The sequence below is a fragment of the Mizuhopecten yessoensis genome, unplaced genomic scaffold (genome assembly GCF_002113885.1).
Source record: "Mizuhopecten yessoensis strain PY_sf001 unplaced genomic scaffold, ASM211388v2 scaffold7653, whole genome shotgun sequence".
Classification (NCBI taxonomy): Eukaryota; Metazoa; Mollusca; class Bivalvia; order Pectinida; family Pectinidae; genus Mizuhopecten; species Mizuhopecten yessoensis.
The window spans coordinates 20364-44544 of NW_018407155.1; the positions used below are offsets into that span (position 1 = coordinate 20364).

The 24181-nt window shown below is 40.8% G+C and overlaps 1 protein-coding gene across 2 annotated transcripts in view; it reads right to left on the reverse strand.

Annotated features, from left to right (window-relative positions):
- LOC110454068 (cholinesterase 2-like) overlaps positions 1-24181 on the reverse strand; it is a 202296-nt gene that overhangs the window by 7880 nt on the left and 170235 nt on the right. For both annotated transcript variants that reach the window (XM_021503408.1, XM_021503409.1), the window contains exons 2-3: positions 19390-19692; positions 17967-18948 (exon numbers count right to left, since the gene is read on the reverse strand). In XM_021503408.1, the coding sequence (XP_021359083.1) occupies positions 17967-18948; positions 19390-19692 (1285 nt within the window). The remainder of the gene's footprint in view (positions 1-17966; positions 18949-19389; positions 19693-24181) is intronic.

A 24181-nucleotide genomic window follows, 5' to 3' on the forward strand; every position in this document is an offset into this window, starting at 1 on the left:
TCCATAGTGTCATTTAATACTGTATAGTTGAATACGCCTGGTTTGTGAATAAACGCACGACAGGTTTTGTGCTGCACCAATAACGAAAATATTGCTAGATACAATATTTGTGATAATAATGCATAATATTTTACAAAATACTTATGTGTAATCTGGTTTGTTAGTGTTTTACGTCCTATTAACAGCTGTGGTCGTGTAAGGACGTGTTAGGTTTTAGTGTTGAAGGAAAGTCAAAGGTCCCGGAAAAAAAACACCCGTCATACGGTCAGTACCTGGCGACTCCCACACCTAGGCCTCGTTCCCGCGACCCAGTGGTGGAGGGCTAGTGATAGCAGAATGTCTGACGCCTAAACTACTTGTCCGCCGCGGCTCCAACTTATATTATAGATTATTTCACGGTAAGATTTTTCTGAACTTATCTGATATTTATTTCTGCATGTTAAAGTACTGTACCTCCATATCATATTTGTGTATTATTTTGGTAGTGCTTTAAATCTCAATTTATCAATAATACATTTCTTTAACCATCTACAAACTACTAATGTTTGGTTTGGTTTGTTTGTGTTTTACGTCTTATTAACAGCTATGGTCATTTAAAGACATGCCAGGTTTTGGTGGTGGAGGAAAACCGAAGTTCCCTGAGGAAAACCACAGAACTACGGTTAGTACCCGGTGACTGTCCCACGTAGGTCTCGAACCCGCGACCCAGTGGCGGAGGACTAGTGATAACAGAGCGCAGACGCCTTAACCACTTGGCCACCGCCGCCCCTTCTGATGTTTTTCGTAGCAGATTCTGTTACTATGAATATTTTTAGTATCTTTTCCTTCCTAACTTTGTGGTTATAATTTTTAGGTCTGCTCAGGTGCATGTGCATGGAATTTTTTCAAACTTGTTCAGAATCATCCTTGGTAGATGAGGCTACAAAATTGTAAAATTAGAATCTTCCTACCCCATCCCCTGGGGCAAAGGAAAATTAACCAATATTTCAAAAATCTTCTTCTCCAGACTCAGATATACTACATTCAATTTATCTGCATGGATGGAAGGATCATCAGGAGCTTTGTTTAAATTGTTAATTCCAGTACCCCTTGGAGAGGGGGCGGGGTTACTATAGTTTATATAGGAAAATTACTCTCTTGGGTATACTTTGTCAATTGTCAGTAGTAAATGATTTTTACTTGGTGATAATCATCTTTGAAAGAAGATAGTATTATTTTGTAAAATTGGGATCCCTGCCCCAACCCTAAGGATCAGGACGGGGCTCCAAAGTGGAAATTAACCAATATTTCAAAAATCATCTTCTCCAGATTCAGATGATCTACATTCCATTTTTCGGCATGGATGGAAAGATCATCACAAACAAACTATATCTTGTCCATTTTCAGCAGGAAATAATTCAAACTTGGTTGGAATAGTTTTGATGAAAATGAAATCAAATAATATCAGATAGTAAGATCCTGACCTATCCCAGGGGTTGGCCAAGGAGGGAAATTGTCTAAATAAGAATAGGTATTATATCTCTCAATAGCAAAAAGATTTATTTTAATATTTTTTAAGTATCTAAACCATTAGTGTCATGACAAGTATTGAATTTCTCTTTGTTTACATGTTGATTTCCACATCACATCTCAACAATGAAATTGAGCTATCAGTACCTATAATATAATTCAGGTGACCGCTAAGGCCCTTAGGCCTCTTGGTAGGATTTATTACAGCACATGTTTTTCCAAATGTAATAACTCTTTACATTTCGTCTGTAAGTACCCATTTCTGTGGACCTGAACTATGTACATGACATTAACTATACTGTGGTCGTCAATCCATCCATATTCAACAAAGCATTATTCTTCAAATACAGTGAAAAATAATGAATAAATGTTCCCCGAAGTGTGAAATCAAAACATGAAATAATATTACGAAATGTTCGAGTCTACTGCCGTTAAAAGATCACTCAAGATAAGGCTGAAAAGTGATATCTTTGTTGAAAGCTATAACACTTTTTCTTTGAGGGGATAAACAATCTTGAACCCTTTCACCATTGTAGGCCTTACTGGACTCATCCAGATCAGTGTATGGTAGAGTTCACTACTGGTGCATAGGTGTGAAAGGGGTAATAAGGAGTCTCTCGAGAAGATATGACTATATATACAACGAAAATTGCTAGATCATGGAGCAGCGACCGTTCATTCTTTCCTGTCAATGATGTTTCTATTTAATATAATAATAATTTGATAAGCAGAACAACAGCACGAAAATGCTTTAATCATTTGAATGATTATCATGTTACTTTAACAACACCAGGACAAATGATGGTGGTTACTCTGTGTCAAGGTCTCAACGGATGGGGAGTTTGATTGTGTGAATCGTGGTAGTGCGGGCCTGTCTCAAGGACTAGACAATTCGTTGCAATTACATATAAGTTTTAAAACAGCAAAACGAACAGACTGAAATTTCTAAAGACGACCTGATTCTGATCATCCTTGATCCTTACTAGTTTTGTTCAATGTCGGGGTACAATCAAGTAATGTTTATTTTTATTGAAACAATAGGTTCACAATCTTTTAAACATCATTTAAAAATGGGGTCTTTAAACGTTTAATCATAGAACACGTAGGTGTGTCGATTAGAAAATTGAGGTTTTTGAAGTAAAACCAATTTTCATGATGTAATACTTACCATAACTTTAGTATGCATATACAATACCTACACCCATCTTTGTAGCCCAAAAACAAAAGATTCAAATATCCCTACCTCCCTACCGTGACGTAACCTCTATCTCGATGACAGAGCCACGGAGTGATCTCCCTTCCTCAAACCCCCTTTTATGGAGCCTAAAGGCAGCCAGGATGAGGAGGCAAGGGGAGGAATACAGGGTGGGACTCCATAAAGTTATGGTAAGTATTACATCATGAAAATTGGTTTTACTTCAAAAACCTCAATTTCATTTCAGTAATAATTACCATAACTTTAGTATGCGAATTCGTCTTACCGTAGTGGAGGCTTCGAATCCAGGCAGACCAGGCTGACGGAACAAACTCGAGACATGCTCAAGGTAGGGAAAAGGTTCAAGGAACCCCCCTAATAAAGCCCCGAAAGTAATTAAAAAATGGAAAACCTCCCCGTGAAACGAGCAGGTGTACCACCGTGGTGCCTGATAGCATACTATTTAAAATCACTGAATTACTGTGGAGGAACAGCCACAGACTGTGCAACCACCACCGGTCCAAGGGAATACAATCCATCAGAATGAGAGGCCAAGGACCGGAGATAAAAATCCGTGAAGGTAGTCTGTCCGCGCCAGAAAGCTGCGGACATGACCTCCTGAAAGGGGGACCCATTGAGGAGGGCCCATGACGCAGCAAGGGCCCTGATCTCATGAGCTCTCACCTTATACAACGCCCGAACCTGATCATCCGAGTGGTCGTAACCGTACTTGATGACCTGACAGATCCATCTAGACACTGACTGAGAAGAGATATCCTGTTGACCCTGCTTAATGGGCAAAAACAGACGAGATCGAGGACCTCGCCCCCCCCTGGTTTTATCGAGGTAAAACCTAAGCGCCCGACAGGGACAGAGCAACCTATCCCGTTCCTCAGCTCCAACGAAGGCAGTCAAAGACGGAATCTTAATCGGATCGGGCGAGAAGCCAGGAACCTGATTCTTAGCCATAAAGGCAGGATCAGTGAGAAGGGTAACGGCAGAGTAATTCCTGGACCATCGGAGGCAAGAGGGGTGAGAAGACAAGGCATGAATCTCACTCCTCCTTCGACCTGAGGCCAGGGCAACAAGGAATACCACCTTGTAAGTAACAAACTTCAAGGAGGCAGACGCTAAAGGCTCATAAGGTGCCCGCATCAGCGATTCGAGCACCAGTGGCAAATTCCACTGCGGAGCCAACTGCCGGACCCTAGGCCTGTCCAACCCAAACCCCCTAATCAAGGCAGAAAGAGAGGAGGACGAGCCTACCTCCGACCTACCATGAACAGAGAGAACACTAGCAATGGCCGTGCGATAACCAGCGATAGTGCCAGGGGCAAGATTGCGGTCCCTAAACAGCCAAAGAAGGAAGTCCGCAATCACCTGGACAGTAGCCTTGATCGGATCAACCTTCCTGCCGACACACCAATCACAGTAAATCTTCCATCGTGACTGGTAGACGGCAGATGAGGAAGCCCTAATTGATCGAGCGATGCGATCTGACACGTCCCTAGAAAAGCCCGCCTGAGCGAGGCCTCCTGAGATAGCTTCCACGCGTGAAGGTGGAGGATCTCCGGACGAGAGTGCATCGTCCTGGAACGAGGCTGGCGAAGGAGGTTCGCTCTGAGAGGAAGAGCCAGGGGCTCTTCCACCAGAAGCGACAAAAGCTCCGGAAACCAAGGCTGCCTCGGCCACAGGGGCGCTATCAGGAGGAGGGAACACTGATGCTCCCGAAACTTCTGCAGCACCCTGCCCACCATGTTGAAGGGTGGGAATGCATATGCATGCATTCCCTCCCAATCCAGAGACAGAGCGTCCACGGCCCAAGCCCTTGGATCTGGTACCGGAGAGACAAACGTTGGCAACTGATTGTTCAGTGAAGTGGCGAACAGGTCTATGTGAGGCCTGTCCCACACCTGACAAATTCCCACGAAAATCGAGGGATTCAGTTGCCACTCTGTCAAAACCGGCTGGCGGCGCCTGGAAAGAGTATCCGCCAGAACATTCAACCTGCCTGGCAGATGCTTGACACAAATTGTCAACTGCATTTCCTGACATAGAAGCAGAATGCGGATAGCGAGGGCACACAGGGTGTGAGACCTGGTTCCCCCCTGTCTCTCCAGATACGCGACAACCGTAGTGTTGTCCGTAGCCACACAAACCACCTTGGAATGCAGGATCTCCCGAAAAGACTGCAGAGCCAACAGAACAGCCCTCATCTCGAGCACATTGCTGTGCTCCGAGAGCTGTTCCCCAGACCACTCCCCCGACTGGCAACGCCCGTCGAGATAAGCTCCCCACCCTGTCATGGATGCATCCGTGTACAGGGTCATAGTGGGAACTGGCTTGGACAAAGGAACCCCTCGGAGAACATTGTCCTGATGAGTCCACCAGCGTGCGTACTCCTTGACCGACTGGTTCAGAGGAAGCAAGGCTTCCCAATCCCTTGAAGAAGGGACCCAGTTGGCAAGGAGAAACATCTGGAGAGGCCTGATGTGAAGTCTCCCTAAGGGGACCACATCGGCCAGGGCGTTGAGATATCCCAGAAAACTGAGAAACCAACGTACCTGGACTTGAGACCGGCCGATAAAGGTCAGAGCAAAAGCCCTGGCCTTCTCGAACTTCTCCATCGGTGGAAGGGCGATGCCCTGAACCGTATTGAAACGGTTCCCCAGAAAAACAAAATCCTGAGATGGGGAAACCTCCGACTTTTCTCTGGAAGGAATGAAGCCGACCTTGAGTAAGAGTTTCAGAACCAACCGGGTGACCTGTACCAGAGACTCTCTCACTAGGTGGAGCATGAGGGAGTCGTCGAAATAGATGTGAACATCTATTCCTCGAGAGTGCAGGAATCCCACGACCACCTGCAGCAGCTTGGTGAAAACCAAAGGTGCAGTCGTGAGCCCGAACGGCATGGCCCGGAACTGGAAGACCTTTCCGTTGCAAGTAAAACGGAGGTACTTCCGTGCCGACTTCTTGATGGGGATGTGGAAGTAGGCGTCCTTTAGATCTACTGAAGTCGCCCACATTCCCTCTCTCACGGAGGCGATAATACCCCGAGGAGTCTCCATCTTGAAGTGAGGAGAATCTACGTGCTTGTTGAAGGCACTTAGATCTATGATGGGACGCCACGCCCCGGACTTCTTCCGAACCAGAAACATTCTGGAGTAGAACCCGGGAGTGCATCCCGACATAGGAACCTCCTCGACCGCGCCCTTGGAAAGCATGGTCCTTACTTCCTCCTGGAGCGCCAGAGCCTTTTCCGGATCCCCCGGTGGAGGAAAAAAGATTGGCTCTGACGCTAAGGGCGGATCCCGCACTAGCGGAATGCCTAACCCCTCCTTGATCACAGACAAGGTCCATGCGTCTTCCGTAATTTCCTTCCACTCTGGAAGGAAAGCAGAAAGACGACCCCCCACAGGAAGATCTGGTCGAGGCAGATCGAGACCTTGCCAGGCAAGAGAATCGTCTGCTGACCCGAAGCCTAATCCTGCGGGAGAAGGACCTAAGCTTGAGCCGAGAGGACTGCATTCCTCCCGGCCAAACTCGTCGTCTGACACGACCAAGGAGGGAAGAAAAGAGTCAGGAACCCTTCTTCTTACCCCCAGGAGGGTTCTTACCCTTCTTACCCTTCCATTTGTTGCCCTTGAAGGGAGGCTTATACTTGGGCTGCGCAGAGGACTGCGAAGCCGAAGGTTTAGCCTTCTTCTTAGGAGGCGCTGACCCCTGCGAGGTACTGGCCTTCTCAGCCTGAATCCTCTTCACCAGAAGTGCAGAGGCGACCGAGTCCTCCTTCAAATCCTTCTGAACAGAAGGAAGGGCCCCTCCAAAAAGAGTGGACCCTGAGAAGGGGGCAGTCAACAGTCTGGAACGGTAAGGCTCATCGACCGGGCGATTTTTCAAAACTGAAAACCGCCTAGCCAACAAGACATTGACGAGGGATGACACCTGTAAAGCTGCCAGCGCTCTCAATGCCCCGTTCAGGGCAGAGGTCACTCTGTCCTGGATGTCGGCCTGCTCTGTCTCGGTAATCCGACCCTCAGGCAAGTCGGATACCCTATATAGACAAACCGTCAAGTAGTCTATATACGACAGAATCTGGATGGAGAGACGCAGCAGTCTCTCCATCTTGTGGTGTTCTTTGGGACCGAACACCACCTGGTCCACCGATTTACCGGGCCAAGCTGCAAGTTCCCTCGATTCCAGCTTAGCTGGTTGAGGGGCAAGCAGACCATCATGTGTGGCATAGTCAGTGGCGTGCACCTCTGACAAATCGCCAACACTGAGCTGCAACCCAGCATACCCAGGACTACGGGTTGAAGAAGAATTCTTCCCTAAAACCCGAGACTGGGCGGTGGCCAGAGCTGAAGACACAATGGTGCCTTCTGGCAGAGAGCGGTCCGACCGAGCGGACACCCGAGGAGCCACCAAAGAACCCAAAAGGGTGGTGGACTCGGGGACAGATGATGCCGAAGGTGGTGGGCAAACCTCCTCCCCAAGAATCCGGGAAACGTCAGCCCTAAGGCCCCGCATACCGGATAACACATGCTGGGCCTCAACCTCAGCAGCCTCAGGGTCTCCCTCATCCTGGAAGTCCTCCTCTGAGGGCAAGCCCTCCTGAGGACTGTCGTCAGACGACTCGGAAAGACCAGCGTCTATATCCGAACAACCAGGTGAAAGATGAACAACATCATTGTCCTCTGCCATACCCGCGCCCTCAACGTCCATAGCCTCCACACCATCCAGACCAGAAGCCTGGGGCGGAGGAAATGGGCCAGCCAGAGGGGCCAACCCGAGAGAAGGCTCCCCGTACCGGCGTTTAGGTGCAGTGCGCCTAACGGCCGTGGCTGTAGGTTTAGGCTTAGTAGCCAAAACCCTACCCTTGGACCCAGAGACCAACGAGCCTGCCCGAGAGGCAGAAGTCCTAAAGGTCCGACACACCTTCTTAGGACCGGCCGATAAGGCCCCCGAAGTAGCAGAAAGTTGGGGGGGGTCAACAGAACTGCTAACACGTCTCCGCGAGGGAGAGACCAAACCCCAAGGATTCCATGACGGAAATGCCATGGGGTTAAACCCATATCCCGGAGGATAGGGGAAAGGTCCCGCGGGCTGGGAGTGACCCCAGAACTGGCCAAACTGGCCTGCCTGAGACTGGGGCTGGCCAACTTGCCCAAAGGGCGAAGGTGGACCGCCACTCCCTCCAGGTGGAAACCCGGACATGTACGGGCTAAGCCCGTAACTGCCGGGATGCTGTCGCAACCCAAAACCATCCGCAGGCTGGTAAGGGCGGCCCAAGGATGGTTGCCCGCAGGCACCCGTATACCCTAAGCCAGGGGAAAACGGAGGCCGGAAACCGGCCCCCTGTCCAGCAAACCCAACCCCTGGGGGGAAACCCCCCAGGTTCCCAGAAGAATGAAACTCGGGACCGGACCTAATAGGACCGGGTCCGGGTAACTGACCGGGAGGGTATGCCTGACCAGCATTGATGCCGGGATTAGTGAGCTGCGCGTCACTAATCCCGGTAGACACAGACAATCCCGAAAGAAAGTCTGTTGTCACACCAGGACCTGAACCCGAAAGAACAGGCCCGGCACCAAGACTGTCCCCAACGACCGCACCACCTGGAATGCCGGGATCACTGACAGAGTCAGTGACCGGCGGCCGGTAGTCCCTACCCGAAGGCAAGCGCGAAAGCTTACGGGCGTTCCCGGCCAATTCGACCCTTGGCTGTGCCAAGCCAGGGTCAGGCTGCCCCTCCCCTACTCCAGGGAGTTCCTGGACAGGAAGGGCCACCCCCTGCTCACGAGAGGGACTTGCCGAAGCAAGACCCCCCGAGACAGGAACAGAGACAGTACCACCAGACCCCAGAGAGCTGGTGGCACGACCCCTACCTCTCTGCTTCCCTCGCTTACCGGAAGAAACAGACGAATCTGTCTTACGGTAAGTTGAGGGTAGCTTTGGAACAATGAAGTCCTTGCCCTGAGATTTTGACTGTGAACAAAGTTCACAAGGCGAAACCTCACTGCAAGGACGACACCTGGGACAGGCATCATGAGGGTCCCGTTCCACAAAGAAATGGGAACACCCATGAGCACTACCTCGTCGCTGTCCCGACCGAGACATACCCTCCAAAGCGAACGTAAACAAAAAATTTACAAGCAGATAAAACGGGAAAATAAGGATAAAATACGATAGTACAAAGTACGCAACGTAGAAAGAATTTCACCCGTAATATAAATCAGAAAACGGTTAAAATAAATAACGTTTGCCGAAACAAACAACCGTCACCGAAATAAACAGAGGTCGGAAATTAACCCACGATAATGGCGGACCGTGGCACACCACCGGCACACGTGGAGTAAAATAACCGGCCGTAAAAGGCACAAAAACAAAACACAGTTTTAAATTGGAGCAAGCTCCGTGCGTCAGCATGCAGCAGGCGCCATAAAAGGAAGAGGAAGGGAGATCACTCCGTGGCTCTGTCATCGAGATAGAGGTTACGTCACGGTAGGGAGGTAGGGATATTTGAATCTTTTGTTTTTGGGCTACAAAGATGGGTGTAGGTATTGTATATGCATACTAAAGTTATGGTAATTATTACTGAAATGAAATCTTGCATCACTGATTCTTACTAGAAAACCGTCACAGTACTGTGGTGCAGTGAAATTCTTTTTTTGCGTACTGTATACATTACCAAGTTTTTTCGGTACAATCAACTATGTGTGGGATACGTTCATCTTTCATAATAAATGTTTTATTTCTTGTTCCCTGGATATAGCTGTAACATTGATGGTTACTCTTTCTGTAAATGTCACGTTTCATATTATACACACTTCAACGTTTCTTGTTCCCTGAGATTCACTGTAACACAGATGGCCACAGTTGTCTCTTTTGACTTATTCCGGTTTTATAATATACACACTTTACTAATTTTATTCACCTCCCACTTCTGTTTCACCAGTGTTTAGAGCATCCGATGTTAGGCCTCAATCTTCACTTATTGGTCCTAGGAAGTCGGAACATCTGCATAGTTTTTGGCCTGCTTATCATTTCCTAACCTGTATAGGCAAAATCTAAAAATGATAGTTTCTACTCCTGCTTGACGCTCAGCAATTTGTGAGTAGGACGACTGGTTCGCCTGTTGTCAGTATAATGTGACCGGGTGGGGTGTCCTGCTCAGTGTCTTCGGCAGTATGTTTCATTGAGATAGCACAAGGAGACAAACACGAACATATCACAGCCTCCCAAACCAAACACACATATACTACATGCATGTATCTTACACACAGGGGAGGCCGTCCTTAAATGACCAAAGCTGTCGATAAGACGTTAAACAATACTAAAGCAAACCAAACCAAACTTATAGGCAAAATCACATTTGTGTGTTCATCTTTAAGCAGTATTATAGACATGGTTTTCATTCCCAAAGTACTCTATGATCAAATAGATTAACATTAAAGCTTTCAGATAAAAACCAATCGTTAGTGTTGTCGAGCTTATTTTCAATACAATATAATTTCCGTTTTGCGACGAATCCGCTTATACCACACGAATAGAAAGTTTTCTAGAAATTGTCATATATACCTCTAGATAATCAACAATCGCAAAAGAAAACAACTCAAATAATCACGTTTGTTAAATGCAATTCAGATTTCTGTAAAGAAAATGATTTTACACGTCCTTAAATGACCCAAGCTGTTACGTTTAACTCGACAAAAACACAAACCAACCCAAATTAAGCTTATAGAAGTTCCTTAGTAATGCCATCATAGTGCGATTTTCGCCGTTATGTATATATCAAGTAAGTACGAAGGCCTAAGTAACTAAAACTAATAATACATGGAAGAACTATCGACTGAGGTATTTTCTTGAATCTAATGAACGAAAAAGAACAACAGGTTAAAAATCTAAAAATTATCAATAATAGTATTTATCACAAAGTATAATGTAACTTTTTGATTATATAGACATTCTGTCAAGGTTTCATAAGAAAATCGTATCATATCATGTTGTACCATGTTTACATACATATTACTTGATTTTTTTTATTCAAATACTTGCATTTCAATCAAGCGTTATGGACGAAAAGTTCATGACAGTAAAATGCATTCAAGACTTAAGTTTCATTTTAGTTTTAACCTAAACATTGTTTTTCGCGTTGAAGAAAGAAAATAACATATCTTTAATTTAAAATATTTGCATTTAAGTAAAGTTAAAGTTTCAGTACATGATATCGGGATGTATAAAAGTCTTTTTTAACTTTCATTTATATTTAACTTTAAAATGTCGCTGTTTATGTTAAATCAAGCTAATAATATTCTTTTATTCCGATACTTGCCTTTCTGTTAGGAGTATATAAAAAGAACTTTGGTAGATGATAACAATATCTATAAAAAATGGAAGTCTCACATTAGATTCATTTAAAACATAGTTATAAGCGTTAAACCCAGTTAACAATGAAAACGTATCGGTGTTAGGTTTGTCGTACTAATCTAGCACTTCCTGTAAAACACTACAATCCGACGTGCCGCGCTCATGTTATTTTATGGCTACATAGGGACCCACGGTAATTGACAAGATAGAGGGAAAATCGTTAATTCGGCCGAGGCGCTTTGTAAAGACAAACGCTTGACAATGATAAAACGTCGATAGTACTGAATACTTAACGAATGTAAGGCAAATTGTTGTTCTTATCCGGAGACAATTTAAATGCGCCTATTGCGATATTGGGAGATTAGTTCCTTTCGGAGTGAAAGTGTTTAGTCACAAAGTGTTGTTTGTTTGTTCTTGTATTGTTTTATTGTACATCGACAATGTGAGTATTTTGGATTTGCTTTGGTGTCCTCTACTTGGGGACACAAAAGCCACCAAAATAAATCTGCTTCACCCATTGCAATATTTATAATCTTTTCTTTCTTTTTACTTCTAACGACCTTTTATTTTCTTGCAGCTTGTTCGCAACACCTTACTTTTCGCCCAGGTGAGGAAGGCGATGGGTTCGGTCCCTAGGCCGCGACATAGCAAAGTCCAAATAAATAACGAAGTAGCTGTTTTTCGCTACTTTACGTCCAGCATTTAGGGGAATGGCAACAACTGGTTCATCCGTTGACAGTATAATGTGACCGAGCATTGATGGGTGCCTTCGGCATTGTATTTCAGTGTTATAGCACTTTAAAGCTGGCATCAGATCCGCGCTATCACAAGGAGGCAAGCACAACAACATACCCTGTCTTCTGCATACACACACGCAAGCACGCATACACTACACACATGGAGGCACGTCCTTAAATGACCTCAGCTGTTAAAAGGACGTTAAAAGAAATAAACCAAGCCAAACCAATTTGGGGACCATAGCTGTTAGTAGGACGTAAAACAAAAACAAACAAACTTTGGGGTATACATTTACAAACATTAATACTTATTGTAAAGATCGATCGAGTACAAATTATCATAATTTGTTTTTATAAAATAAACTTCAGACGGTACATTGTAGAATTTGTCACCGATTTGTTTGAAAACAGGTTATTCAATCATAATATGTAAGCGGTTGGTCGCGTGCGTGACAAATAAGGTTGGTCTTCTTTGCGTAAAATGTAATTATGTGTGATGAAGGTATGACCTATGCGCAGTCGCGTGTTAGTTTGTTTAGGGAACGCATATAGCATAGAGCATACAAATATAAACTGACAAGCTGTCAGCATCACCATAACAACGTCGAGTTTGTCTGATTTTCATGTTAAATAGTATGTGTGTTTTCACGATAAAGATATCATGTAGATTATAAATGGCTCCTGAAAAATGTCTGAAGGGTATTTGTAGCATCTGTATATAGCATACAATTTATTTGTTTGTTTAAAATGGAGTAAACGATCTCACAGCAGCTAGGGGCACCAAGAAAAGGGAAATAGTAAGGATGAGAAGAAAGAAAAGAAAGAAACTAAATTATAGATCCGATGTGTTGCAACTTGGACAGGAGATACATGTTAGTTTCTTTAAAATCTACTTAGAAAGATACAACGAACGTGGAAACCACAATTTGTTAGTCTCAGGACAAATAGTTCCAGTACATTAAAGACCTCACCTCGTAATATCTTTTTTCAAATGCATCATATAATGTTTCTATATAAAACCCTAATTTGTCCTAACTTACAAAGTCACGAAGGACCAAAATACATCGGCCTCCGATTGGCCGTTACGTTTAACCAAGTCCAACTAACCAGTTTTGGCCCCTTAAATAATGAAAATACCATTCAGAATATTGGTTACACTCCATATAAATACTCAAACTTTATATTAAGCATCAGTCTATTGATGGTGATGATCCGACACTACACTACAAAAACTTTCCAAAAAACTTCAACCAAGTCCAATAAAGCTTTTTTTGGCCCCCAAATATAAGAAAAATGGTTCAGTAAATTGCTTACACTCCATTCAAATACTTCAACCTTATAATAGACAACAGGCTATTGATGGTGGTGATCCAACACTACAGAATAAAACTTGCCCAAAAACTTTAACCTCATGCTTAACCTTAAATTTAACTAAGTCCAATGAAGCTGAGTTTGGCCCCTAAAATATGAAAATATGGTCCAGCACATTGCTTACACTCGATATAAATGCCCTAACCTCATAATACACAACAGTGTATTGATTGTGATGATCCAATAATGTCTGGGGAAAAAATTGCCTCACAACTTTAACCTCAGAAGGTACCTAAATTAGCCCCTCTATTCTCCGAATAGGCGAGCTAATAAAACGAACACAAATCGTTTTGTTAGAACGTGTTCAAAATTAATGCATGCAACCATACGATTATTAGAAAGTGAATCATTAAGCTTCGTTTCTATAAGATCTATAATCATATATTTACATTTGGTGTGGCAAAGCCCTTCTATAGTACTACTAAAGTACTGCCAATAGCAGCTTCATCTTATGAGACTATAACTGAAGTTGGTCTTTGCACCTCCGAGCGACTTAACAGTGTCACTACCGAACTTATCGGTATCTTCTGCTTTGATCCCAAACACCAGCTGACTGTCTCAAGTGTCTATGAGATCAACAAACAATTTTACGCCTGGATGTTTCACCAATTCAACCTTCTCCGGTTGCACGATCAACATCAACAACATGCCGGACTGGAAATATAACTCTGACCTGATTACTGCGGGCTTCCGTTGAGTTCGTGCGCCGGATATAGGTCGCAATAAAATCGGAAAATGTTTTACGACACTTGATTAGTTACTTACAAAATGTCATTTGTTACTATTTATGAATCGAGAATATGATATATATATAAATCAAAATGAAATGAATTATTAACGAAAGCTGCGGAGTCTTTTCAATTTTGTATGGGAAATAGCGCATGACGTCAGCTGTTATCTTTTTGCCGTTCTATATACTGACATGACCTGACGGTAATAAGCGGGAAATTTGAAATTTGGAAAAGACATCCTTTTTTTTTGCGAATTCTCATTATGGAAATATAAATATAAGCAATAAACAGCATAGATGTGGCAGACCAGTTGGTCTGCCACATCTATGCAGTTTATTGCTTAATTATACAGTCTACGCTATGATAACAAACAACAAATAACCATTTCTCTCGTAAATTGGAGTTATAATAATATCATAACTAAACATAAGTATGTAACAACTGTCCATGAAAACCACAACAATATACATAGGTGAAAACACTGCCGAAAAGTATGTAGGTAAGAGATAAAGCATTTTGTTTTTAATTTGTTTGTTTATTTGTGGTACAACGTCCTCGAAAGGTCTTATGAAGACGGATGCTAGGGATATACCACTGAAACGAAAGGGTAAGTAGAAGAGGAAAGAAAAGGTAGATCCCAAGTGTTGCAAATGGGGCAGCATATCATATTGGTGTATTGAGTGACCTATAAATGGCAGAAATGCAATATTGGAAAAACGAAAAAGCACAATTCTGCAGAGGAACCCACGTTCATCAACTGTTACGATATTCAGTGGAATAATGCAGAGGGCGATTCAATATTTCCCTCACATGCATAAACCTTATGATGTTTGAATACATGTGAAGACATTTTAATTCTAGCAAGAGCCCTGGTACCTTAGGTCATACGTACAGATATTACGCTTGATCAATCTATGTTTAACTGGTAAACTGATATTTGCTCACTAGCTTCATGAGACGTCTAACGTGTTCACTGTAACAACACGTTATTTTTTAAAGAAATTTGAATAGACAAAATCAATGTATTTTTTAAGATAGTTGGCGCTTTCCGTGTTGGAAAAACTTATCTTTATACAAGATTAATATGTTTTAGAGGGTTCTTTTATTAAATAGTTGATACTTCGCTTGATGGAGGATTGACACTTTTCCTGTTATAAAGCTGATGCGTGTTTTACTGTTGCGCTAGACAGCTAAGAACTGCTTAGTATACTAACTTAACTAGCTTTATCATATTTTTTTCAAAATTAAATTGAATTCTGCTTCGTGAATTTTGACCGGCTATCATGTTAAGAAATATCAAAAACTACTTTTGTAATTGTGTCATTTTTTATGAAGGCATGAGCTCAGACTTGACATTTGACGACGTGCTGCTGGTTTTGCTTTAGAAATCCCACGGCGCCAAATATCATTTCCAGCATCAATCATCCTAGCCCCCATCTCTGGGGTCACCTGCCTGATTTGCCAACATATCAATTGTTATTTATACTAATTCATACAGACATTATTAGCTCGTTGCATTGTTACTCCAACCTTTAGCCAATATTGTAGTCGTATATTCAGTTAGAAAACAGACCACGTGTCGCATAGCCAATAAGCGACATATCGTCACGTTGCTGACGAGACTTGGTGATAAATGCGGGTTAGACGGTATGTGTAATGTCGTGTAGCCAAGGCTACCGTCGCTATATGCAATAAACAATACCGAACATCATTCAGTTCAAGGACTAATTTGTAGTGATTCTGATAAATTGAATAACATGCTTATCACGTCTGGAATATTGACACACCGCCCTCAAACCTAATACAAACACGCTGAACTTTCCCATAGCAGATTTTACTTGTTGCAATCTCTGATGAAATATCTAACCCTAATTCCTTAAATCATACTTAATTGTATTACATTCTTAATTGTGAAATGACCGACATTATTAGTTCGGTAAAAATATATCTTTCATGCGGTAACAATACAGGAAATGCTTTACATTTTTTTTCAATTTTATTTTCTCATTTGAAGATATCGCTTTAAGAAAAAAAATCCATAAAATTTCATATTATCAACTGAACGTTTTACATTTTGTTTGCATCGTCCTTATTTCTTTTATAAGGAAAGATTGATTCAAAACCACTAAACACTAGACTTTATTTTTGCAAATATTTCACAGCCCATTATAGCCAAAAGAAGGACTCGCATCCGTATTGGCAAAAATGTAAATTATTTAAACTGGCGATTAAAATTAAATAACTCAGGTACTCAAGTGTGAAGGTAAAACAGTTTATTCTCTTTTGTTTGCGTGGTGTCTCGATCAACTAAATTGGGTGGTCGTTCCTGACCTATGGAAAAGCATTGGCGTGTCATAGGAGAGGGCGGTTTAGACAAGTAGTCTACTCTTGCAAAACATTCTTCTTGAATGTGTGTTTACTATTTAGAATCCTTTTAATAATAAACGACTGAAATGTCGTACATCATGGGATTTTGTAGGTAGGGACTTACAATCATATATGTGCCTTGCTAATTATACGTTTTCTGAGATGTCATCAAATAAGTACGATTACTACAATAATATACCACCGTATGTAATATTACAAGGTAATACTGTATAATAACAGTAGCCCGTATTTGCTATTATATTGTCGTTATTGTATGCACATTTGTCTGTCACAATAATAGTTCACAAAAGCTAGTGTTCCCTGTTCATAGCCATTCCACATAAATAAGGCTTTTTGTATCTTGTAAACAGGCTGTTCTTTCTTTGTTTATTTTTGCATTTGTATTCTATATTTGATAAGCGTATTTGCCATACCGCGGTCAACAGGCAAATATGCCTGACAGCAAAAACGTTTACAGTAAATATACGGGGAATGCGATCTCATTATTAAGATGATTGGAACGAAATGACAACAATGCAACATATTTTGTGTTCTTTTTTGTTTGTTAAAATTTGTGTTTAAACAGTGATAACTGCAAACTGAGAAATACATCATTTCTTAAAATTAACAAAATTCTCCAAAATACCTTTTTCAAATTTGCAACAATCTTACAATGATAGTGTTACACCTTTTTGATTGCTAGTTTTGATTACTTTTTTCTCGCCTGGCATTTCTCAACATCAATTTCTACAAGAAAAATCACGAGCGCGTTTCACTGAAAATAATTACGTTCAAAGTAAAGTGGGTTTTTTTTACACAAATAACTTTTACATGATAATCATGTAAAATCTTTGGCATCTGTGGTTTTTCGAATTACATATTGTCGTATACATAAGAAAAATCACGTGGATGAAACAGATACAAGAAGAGATTTCTTTTATTAAATTCAGACAGGAAAACAGTGAATATCTTGGAAGTGAACACTTCTACAAATAGAAAAAGGAATATTTAAGGAATGTCAGATGAATAATGATCTCAGACTAGTTGACAATAGATTGGTCATTTTGCAGGCTGTTCAGTTTTCTGTACAAACAATGAAATGTTATTTGTTCTCCACGTTTATATTAAACATTTAATCTGTAATTGAAGTGATTGACGTACATCGTAGATAAAGTGAATATTACATCATTTGGTCGCTGGTTTATTGTTTGTACAGTGTTTAACGTCCTATTGATATCGAAGGTCATTTAAGGGTGAGCTGTCATGTGTGTTCTGTATTCGTGCATGGGTGCTTGAGCAAGTATGACACAGGGTAATTTAGTTGTTCAAACTGTCAAAAGAAACATCAAAGGATGTCAACTCAAAACCTACTAAACCTGTCTTTACATTACTTCAGCTGTTGTTATCAAAACCATTTAAAGTGCAAAATATGTATTACATACAGCTTACTCATAAGTTATGCTTAGGGTCAAAAAGGTGGCACTCAAAATTTCATAAACCACTGTTGATACAGAGTCATCTGGTTATTTCAATATGAGAAAAATTAAATAATCATAACTATGGCCATCAAGTTTTCGGCAAACCTCGGGACGTTAGGTTTTTTTGAGAATTGGAATAGGATATGTTCTTCCAGGGCTTCTAACCATTGTAGCCCAGAGAATGAAGAAAATTCATTCAATTACTTACCTATGTCATCCAGGATGTTCATATAGTTTTTAGCTGTGCCCGGGAGATAATCCGTCTCGTACTGTTGTATGATCGAATCCACCAGGGGGCGGTGGCGTCGGTCTGATGCGATCTTAGAGAGACCGTTGTCCGACACAACCATCGGGATGGAGTCAAGAAAAAGCGACCGATTTAAACGTGAAGAAGGCCAGTCGATCTTGTCGAATAGATAATAATTAAGGAAGTATACACTTTCGTCACTGTTGACTCCCATTAACAGGGACTTGTTAGGAAAGCGACCAGCGCGTAAGAATTCCTGTGGACTTTGCTTAATAAAATGGTTATCCGTCGTCGGCACTATTGGAAATGTGAGAAACGTTATCGGTACCTTCCATTGGTTATTTGACATGACATTGGCGTCAGCACGTTGGAGGCAATGTATGGCGTCACCTACGTCGTCAGATGAACAGTTCATCTCCTTGGCAAGGATTTTTGCATAGCTGAGGGCGGTATCAGGTGTCACGTGGGCCCAGTGACTTAGGCACGTGCCACTTTGCATAATTGCTCGTTGAAAAAGAGGCTGAGACATTTCAGACATGAGATGGTAGCTCACACTAGCCGCCCCGGCACTCTCTCCGAACAGAGTTATATCATTCGGAACTCCGCCGAAATATTCTATATTTTTATTTATCCACTGCAGAGCTAACACTTGGTCCAAAAGACCCACATTTCCAGGCGCTTCTTCGTTACCGAAATATAAAAATCCGAGTGGTCCCAAACGGTAATTAATTGAAATAACAATAATATCTGCGTATGCAGCTAGAGCCGTCCCATCGTATAGCTCAAGGGCGGAAGTTCCAGTTACAAATCCCCCGCCAAATATCCATACCATAGTGGACTTGATAGGGATCTCCAGGTTGACGGGTACCCATATATTGAGGTAGAGACAATCTTCACTCATTCGGGTCTTTGGGTTCCAAATAGCCTCCCCCTCCTCGCCCACCTGAAAAATACTGGACGCTTATACGAACAGCGTATCCGAAGACCTTATCTAATTTAACTAAATATTGTTAACTCAACAATAAATTGGCCGGTCTAAACACATTTTTGCCTTCCCTCATGAGATCGGAACGTCGTACAGTAAGATGTAAAACTGACTATTTTATGTTACATTTCCGTGCCAATTAAAACAATCGGATAGAGAAATTAAGATGTATTTTCTACTCGCTAAATCCGGTATATTTAACATAAGAATAATCATACTCTTTTAGAAAAAGATAAGATTCAATGATAAATAGTTGGATTTCATATAATTTAACGTTATTTAGCATATTTTTTGTCGACCATCTGTTGGCCCTAATGACCTATCCTGTGTTGTTGGGCCGTTAAGCATTGATAATAATAATAATAATGATAATTAAAATATACAATGTAAAATACAAACCTTGCCAACGAATGAGAGAAAAGGTGTCTGGTGACAGGCGTTGTGCCAAGAACTAGTGTTGAGAACGCCCTCCCAACTTTCTACTGGCAGAGGACGTTTGAAGCGAAGGTTACCAATAGGTGGCATGGCGAACGGAATTCCTAAAAATGTCTTTATTTTCTTTCCAAACATTTCTTGAACGTATCCAGCTATTGTTCCGTGAGATGTATGTACTTCCGGTATATCTTGTGCGTGTGCGCATACGTGAAGGAGAACTATTAGTAACCATGTTGCTCTAAACCAAATGCTCATTCTCTCCAAGAACTGAAACGAAAAAATGAAATTATATATATGCATTTGCAAAGACAAAACTAAAAAAACGCCGTTTGATTGGATGATATTTAAAACATTTTTAAGAACGATTATTTGTTGTACACGAAATTGTGCAACATGTATCTTTAATAATTCAGGAGAATTTTATTGCTCTATAAACGGACAGCAGAACACTACGTTGATTTTTATTACCCGTTGCTCATCATATGATTAACGATTGAGATAATGTATCGGGTATGATTATTCTACCTCTCACCCAGGGTTTTATCTAATAACCATATGTCTGTGTACTTTCTAGAAACATTAAGGGCTTTGTAAACGAGGAAATATTGCATAATAAAATGTATCTGCCTCCCTAAATCATTATTGTTCCTCAGTTCAGTTATATCGTAATCAAACTCTAATATGTCTGGTTTTGAAATGAATGCTTGTCAAAATTCTGGATTTTATCTGTAATTCAAAACTTTCGCTTTCTGTAGGATTATTCTGTTATATTCTGTTCTATTTCTGGACTACTGTCGAACCCCTTTTCGAAATAATCCAATTTAAATATCAGTAAAATAAAATCATTCGGCATACGAGATTAAAACATGAACTAGAGTGGAATACCAATATTTGTTATTGAATACTAGAGTTGTACACATTTCTTCCTTTTTCTGTCGTTTCAATTGCCGGTCTTTAAAGAGATTTTATGGATTCATGTTGAATACCATATATATTTCAAGATAATGGTACAGTACCGACATTGTTTTCACTATTGAAAAGCAGCGGGATACAGTAGTCCTATAAATTCTCCGAATCTGAAGGGGTTACATGTACGCTATGTCAAATTAAAAATGTCTCAAAACAAATATCTATGTTTTGCATCCTCTTTAGCTGATTGTGCACGAGTTCAAGCATTTAATTTGTCATGATTCCAAACATTAAAAACATATTTCACAAATGTTTAAATTGAGTTGCAAAACATAACATTACTGAGACAGTCTATACTATTCGATTCAGTTTGACTATCTTTACATTATGTTAGTTTAGTGTATGTGTATACATGTATCTTCACTGCTGTTGGTTACCATTTTCCTAATCCAAGAACACTCAACTATTGTTTATGCGGCTGCGTCATCGATAATGCAGCAAGGGTCACTATCCTATACATATTTTTAGATTTTTTTTGGATTGTTGATAAAAAGACAGTTTACGGTGTGTTTTATTGATATTTGACGGACTTTGTAGTGGATGTATGCCTCTAAGGGCGCGTGGACAGCCTAATGTGTGTCTGTTTCTTTAACACAATTACAAACTTGGGAAATCAATCTTTGTGTTACAGTATAACACATGTAGCACGTGTTTTGTTACTATGAAGATCAAGTCGTAGGCCTTGTAACATTGGAAAGCATTAACAAAATATTCTGTTTCATGACATATCCAGAACAAAACTATACCCATCCCTTCCCAAAATGTATACTCCTACCGAACATCTACATATCAAAGTATGCAACCATTTCAAAAGCACCCGTGCAGGTAAGGGACTGAGAAAAATGTATAACCACTGTTACCCATTGTATATCGTAACAAGCGACTACAAAACCCTGCAAAATGCGGGATTGGCGTGTAATTATCATTTCATTCACAATATAATTATCATTTAATTAATATAATGTGACCGGTCGGAATCCTATGCTTCGGCATGGTAATTCGGTGAGATATCCCTATAAAGTCGGTATCAGATGTGTGCTATAGCACGGGAGTAATTGCATCATACTACCCTACCCCAAAAACGCTTAGCGACATGCACACATACATTGCACACATTTTTATTTTGACCAAACCCTTTCAAAGAATTTGAAGGCGGGGACCGCTCTACCATTTCCTATGTTTTTGTAACAGTAGCATTGCCCTTGACGGTTGCACCTTCTTAGTCCCATAAATATAGAACAACACACAGCTATGATAGTATGGACATTAAAGAAAAGCAAATCATTGTAAAATGGTAAAAAATATAAAACATGATCTACAACATACCGAATATTTAACACAAGTAACAACGAACGTAGACATACGAGACGTTTAGGACAACAGAAAACTGATCATGGACAAGATTGTATAGGACGTATAGGGCAGTCCAAACTATGGCATGTATGTACTGGTAACGACCTATAGTACACCGAAGTGTTACATCGAATACAAACATGACATCGAATACAAACATGACATCCAACATACTAATACATGACATCGAATACAAACATGACATCGAATACAAACAAGAAATCGAATACAAACATGACATCGAATACAAACCAGACATCGAACATGTTAATACATGACATCGAATACAAACATGACATCGAATACAAACAAGAAATCGAATACAAACATGACATCGAATACAAACAAGAAATCGAAAACAAATATGACATCGAACATGTTAATACATAACATCGAATACAAAGCGAATACTCGTGTAAAATGTCAGTAAAATTAGTCTTAGGAAGATTAGGGTATGGATTAATGAGGAAATCTACGGAAACTGAGGTGTGGACGGTAATTACTTAAAGGCATCTCAATGGTAGACTCTAGACTACTATATAATAGCATGTAAACACTTACAAATCGTTTCACATTGATCGTATTGAAACTTATGTAAACTGCGGATTTTAATCAAATGTCTAATCCATGCGCTACGACAACTTAACAAATACCCCATAAGCACTACTAGTGATCAACCATACCGCTGCAGTTTCAGGATTATATAGCCATGTTATATCCTCCTATATGTCCTAAAATACCATAGTCCTTAAAAAAGGAACTTGTTTGTCCCTGTTTAACGTACAGTTATTGGGTTAATGACAACTGGTTAACTCATTGTTAGAGAAATGTGACTTGGTAAAATACTGTGTTGGTTGCTTTCGGCATGGTATTTGCACGAGGAAGCACTCGAAAGCCGGCATCTGATCCGCACAGAGGCAAATACTCGAACATACCACTTCCAGCACACATACACACAATCAACTGTATTTAAATCGTATCTCAAAACTGTTGTGAATTTTATCGATATAAATCGACGATCAGAAATAATTTGAACTGTTCCTCATTCACTATACCCTAAGAAGAATGCTTAATTGAGAGGAGCATTCCAATAAATCAGAGTTAAGTTGACTACTTAATCAAATAAGTGTTTAAGTGGATGATGTTTTTTCTTCATGCCACAAAAGTAGTGTCTTTAAACGATGGAACATTTCAGTATATTATCTAACCATTGATCCTATCGATAAAGAATTTTCTCAGATAAAAACAAAACGTTTTTCTGTTCTTTCCATTCGTCGAAATTGCCTTGCTATTTGTATTTCAGTAGTATGAAAAGACGTTTCCCATCCTCAAAAACGGTTTTTTGCAATGACAGATTGTTCCATCTAAACCTTCCGTAACACTAAATCTTTATATTCACGTACAAAAGGACGGGATGTAATCGCGATTTGTCCTTTTGTGCTAGTACTTGACATGTTGATGGGTGTTTCGGTGCAGTTGTATATTTAACTGTCCTGTACTGTTACAGTAAGTTCAGTATAACCATCAATGCTGTGTCGATTCGTGGTTGTACATTTGTCTTCATAAATTGTAAAACGTACTTTTATTTCTACGAAATGGTTAGACTTGATCTGATCACTTCGAATGGCATCTCAACACAACGAGATCTAATATATCGGTATTTTATTTGGTACTATTTCTCCGCACATTCATCAGCTACATGTAATTGCATGCCCTCAGTATATGCAAATATAAAAATAGCACTTTAACGGATGGTGCAGTGGATAGCACAAGCGCCTTTCATCAAGGGTTCGAATCCTCGATAGGGTGTGAATGGAATTTGGGTCACCAACCTAACCATGCAGGTTATTTTCCAGTACATCGGCTTTCTTTTCAAATTCAGAAATCCGCGCGCTAAAATACAGGCCAACAAGAGTTATTTATAAAATCTGAAATAACTTTTTTTTTAAATTGTTGTAAAATTTATCAAGTTTGTATTCTTAAAGATCAGATAACGGTATCATAATGGTAGATACGGTATCCTTATTCCCTTGTAGTTTGTAAACGGTATACATCGAGATGATCGATACAGATATTAAAACCATCGGAAGGAAATTCAAAGGTGAAAAACGGTTAACAGGAACATGCAAGGTTATTATCCCATGCAACGACTGCAGCAAGACAATTTTGATTGCATCGGCAGGGGACCTAATGATCAACACAATAAATATTCTTCTCATTTGCAGTGCAGCGAAAGTAGTAAACGGAGGCTATATCGGCTTTTAACTGTATATTGATCTGTTTCCTCGACAGAAACAATGATTTGATAAATGTTTAAAAGGGTAAATACATAATTTGTCAAATGGAACATTATCGTACCGTCATGTTCCTTTGCTTGAAAACAGGAATGATTTGCTGAGCAATCCAGAATATTATGTTAAGTAGAAAACAAAGA